Raw genomic sequence first — 3892 nt, 5'->3', positions numbered from 1 at the left:
CCTACCCACACCCCCTGGCACCCAAGCCCCGCCCCCTTTCCCTAGCCCCACACCCTGGCTCTCCTCTGCTCCCTCCGCCCCAAGCCCCGCCCCTCCCTTCCTAGCCCCGCCCCAGTCCCTTCTTTGTAATGGCCTATCCCAAGCCCCGCCCCTTGGCCTGCAGACCCCGCCCCCTCCGCCCTATAACCCCGCCCCTAACCCCGCCCCCCCAGCCCCGTCTCCTGCCTCTGCCCACGGGCTGACCCACAGGTGAGCGGGGGGGGTACGGGGGGGGGGGCGGGTGCCACGGTGAGGGGCGTGGGGGGGATCCCCTCCCCTACCGGCACCCCCCCCGCCCCAGGGCCGCCCCCCCGGCGCCGCGGACCCCGCTGTGGCTCCCCTGGGCCACCCCGCCGCTTCCCGCCGACTTCTTCCCGGGTGAGACCCCCCCTTCCTACCCCGCCGCCGGCCTGCGCCCGCCGCCCCGCGGCTGACGTAGCCGGAAGCGCGCCTGCCACCGCCGCCGCCGCGTCATGCCCTCAACCGACATGGCGCCCGCGTTGCCCGGCAACGCGCGGCGCCGGGCGGCGTTGCCGGGCAACGCGCGGACGGCGCATGCGCGGGCGCTGCTCGGCGCCGCCATTTTGAAGGCGCAGCCGCCGCTCCAAGATGGCGCTGGCCAGCGTCCTCCGCGCTTCCGAGCCCCCCGCGGCTCCCGCCGCCTTCCCGCTCCTCGCCGCTCCCCGGGATGGCCCCGGCCCGCCGGAGGGACTCGCTGCCCCGCCGTGGGGCGCCGAGGCCCCCCTCCCCGGGCCCGGACTCCAGCTGCTGCACGGCACCACCACGCTGGCCTTTAAGGTGGGTCTGGGGGGGGGGGCGTTGGGGTGGCACGGGGGACCCTAAAGGCCCCTCTGGGTCTTGGGCCTGGCTGGAGGAGCCCCTCGGGCCCCGTGGGGGGACTCCCAAGCCCTCTGTGGGGCCTTGTAGGGACCCCCAGGCCCCGCGGTGGGACCCCAGAGCCCCATGGTGGGACCCCAAGCCCCCTATGAAGCTCCTGTGGGGCTGATCCTCATCTGAAGGGACCTCTAGACCCTGTGGTGGGACCCCCAACCTCTCTGTGGGGCCTTGTAGGAACCCCAAGGCCCCGTGGGGGGACCCCAGAGCCCCATGGTGGGACCCCCAAGCCTCCTGTGGGGCCTTGTAGGGACGCCCAGAGCCCCATGGTGGGACCCCAAGCCCCCTATGAAGCTCCTGTGGGGCTGACCCTCGTATGAAGGGACCCCCAAGCCCCATGGTGGGACCCCCAAGCCTCCTGTGGGGCCTTGTAGGGACCCCCAGAGCCCCATGGTGGGACCCCAAGCCCCCTATGAAGCTCCTGCGGGGCTGACCCTCGTATGAAGGGACCCCCAAGCCCCATGGTGGGACCCCCAAGCCTCCTGTGGGGCCTTGTAGGGACCCCCAGAGCCCCATGGTGGGACCCCAAGCCCCCTATGGAAGCTCCTGTGGGGCTGACCCTCATCTGAAGGTACCCCTAGACCCTGTGGTGGGACCCCCAACCTCTGTGTGGGGCCTTGTAGGGACCCCAAGGCCCCGTGGGGGGACCCCAGAACCCCATGGTGGGACCCCAAGCCCCCTGTGGAAGCTCCTGTGGGGCTGACCCTCATCTGAAGGGACCCCCAGGCCCTGTGGTGGGACCCCAGAGCCCCATGGTGGGACCCCCAAGCCCCCTATGAAGCTCCTGTGGGGCTGACCCTCATCTGAAGGGACCCCCAGGCCCCGCGGTGGGACCCCAGAGCCCCATGGGGGGACCCCAGAGCCCCCTATGAAGCTCCTGTGGGGCTGATCCTCGTATGAAGGGATCCCCAAGCCCCATGGTGGGACCCCCAAGCCCCCTGTGGGGCTTTGTAGGGACCCCCAAGCCCCATGGTGGGACCCCCAAGCCCCCTGTGGGGCTTTGTAGGGACCCCCAGCCCCCGCGGTGGGACCCCACATCCACGTAGGCGCCCCCCCCCACCCCCCCCCGGCACGCCCCCAAGACTCTGGGTGGCCGCCCCCGCCCCGTAACACCCCGTCAGCCCCACGGCGGGCGGCCACCCGCCCCGCCGACCCCCATCTCCTGCCTCTCCCCCCCCCCCAGTTCGACCACGGCGTGATGGTGGCGGTGGACTCGCGGGCCACGGCGGGCTCCTACATCGCCTCGCAGACGGTGCAGAAGGTGATCGAGATCAACCCCTACCTGCTGGGCACCATGGCGGGCGGGGCGGCCGACTGCAGCTTCTGGGAGCGGCTACTAGCCCGGCAGTGCCGCGTCTACGAGCTGCGCAACAAGGAGCCCATCTCGGTGGCCGCCGCTTCCAAGTTGTTGGCCAACATGGTCTACCAGTACAAGGGGATGGGGCTCAGCATGGGCACCATGATCTGCGGCTGGGACAAGAGGGGGCCAGGTGAGGAGGGGGTTGGTGGCCACGGGGCAAGCTTCTTGGGCCTTGAGGCGCGGGGGGTTGGTGGCCACGGGGCAAGCTTCTTGGGTCTTGAGCTGCGGGGGGGTTGGTGGCCATGGGGCAAGCTTCTTGGGCCTTGAGGCGCGGGGGGTTGGTGGCCACGGGGCAAGCTTCTTGGGCCTTGAGGTGCATGGGGTTGGTGGCCATGGGTGGGGGTCCCTGGTCTCCACGGGGTTGGTGGCCACGGGTGGGGGTCTCTAGTTGCCATGGGGTTGGTGGCCATGGGGCAAACTTCTTGGGCCTTGAGGTGCGGGGGGTTGGTGGCCACGGGGCAAGGTCTTGGGTCTCGAGGTGCAGGGGGTTGATGGCCATGGGGCAAGCTTTTTGGCCCTTGAGGCATGGGGGGTTGGTGGCCATGGGTGAGGGTCCCTGGTCTCCACAGGGTTGGTGGCCACGGGTGGGGGTCTCTAGCCGCCATAGGGTTGGCGGCCACGGGGCAAGCTTCTTGGGTCTCGAGGCACGTGGGGTTGGTGGCCACGGGTGGGGGTCCCTGGTCCCCGGGGGGGGCCGGTGGCCGTGGGCGGGCGTCCCTTCCCTCTTAGGGGCCCGGGGCCGGCGGCCGCCGGCGGAGCGGCCTCGGTGGCCGCGAGGCGAGGGGCGGGGCGGCGCCCCCCGCGGGTCCGGCGGCCCCCGCTGAGGCCCGCTCCGCGCAGGGCTGTACTACGTGGACAGCGAGGGCACGCGCGTGCCGGGCCAGGCCTTCGCGGTGGGCTCGGGCTCCACCTACGCCTACGGGGTGCTGGACCGCGGCCACCGCGAGGGGCTGGCCCTGGAGGCCGCCTGCGACCTGGCCCGCCGCGCCATCTACCAGGCGGCCCGCCGCGACGCCTACTCGGGGGGCCGGGTCACCGTCTATCACGTGGGGCCGGCCGGCTGGCGCCGCGTCTCGACCGACAACGTGGCCGATCTGCAGGAGCGCTACGCCGCCGAGGAGGCCCCCGCCTGAGCCCCGCCCGCCGCCGGGCCGGAGCTCCCTGGCCGGGGGAGACCTGCGGCGTGTAAATGAGTAAAGAAACGGGGCGTTTGGTGCAAATCCCGGCCGCCCGACTGGCTCTTTGTGGTGCGGCTGCCGTCGGTAGGCTCCAGAGTGAACGGCGCGGAGCGGCGCGGGGGGGGGGGGGGGAGGACGGCGTTGCGCATGCGCTGGCCGCTCCGGGCAGTGGGGGTGCGAGAGGCGCTGCGCATGCGCCGACCTTACGGGGGGGGGGGGGGGAGATACGGGGTGCGGCGCATGCGCGTATGTCACGCGCGGTGTGTTTCTTGCGCATGTGCCCCCCCGCCTCGGGGCGGGGGAAGGCCTGTTGCGCATGCGCTGTTGTCGCCGCGGCGACGCGCCTTCACTGCACATGCGCCCGCTGCTCCGGGGCGGGAAGCTTTTCTGCGCATGCGCCAGCCTCTCCCACCATTCCCGC

General features: G+C 72.6%; 1 protein-coding gene across 1 annotated transcript; it reads left to right on the top strand.

Annotated features, from left to right (window-relative positions):
* The first annotated feature begins 600 nt into the window (after positions 1-600).
* On the top strand, positions 601-3475 carry LOC142403107 (proteasome subunit beta type-5-like). Its single transcript, XM_075489270.1, has 3 exons — positions 601-837; positions 2117-2423; positions 3134-3475. Exons 1-3 carry the CDS (start codon positions 649-651, stop codon positions 3424-3426), a joined length of 789 nt encoding a protein of 262 aa, XP_075345385.1. The 5' UTR covers positions 601-648; the 3' UTR covers positions 3427-3475.
* Positions 3476-3892: the final 417 nt, after the last annotated feature.

Source organism: Mycteria americana, unplaced genomic scaffold (genome assembly GCF_035582795.1).
Source record: "Mycteria americana isolate JAX WOST 10 ecotype Jacksonville Zoo and Gardens unplaced genomic scaffold, USCA_MyAme_1.0 Scaffold_107, whole genome shotgun sequence".
NCBI classification, from domain to species: domain Eukaryota; kingdom Metazoa; phylum Chordata; class Aves; order Ciconiiformes; family Ciconiidae; genus Mycteria; species Mycteria americana.
This window is presented reverse-complemented; position numbering and strand designations above follow the sequence as displayed.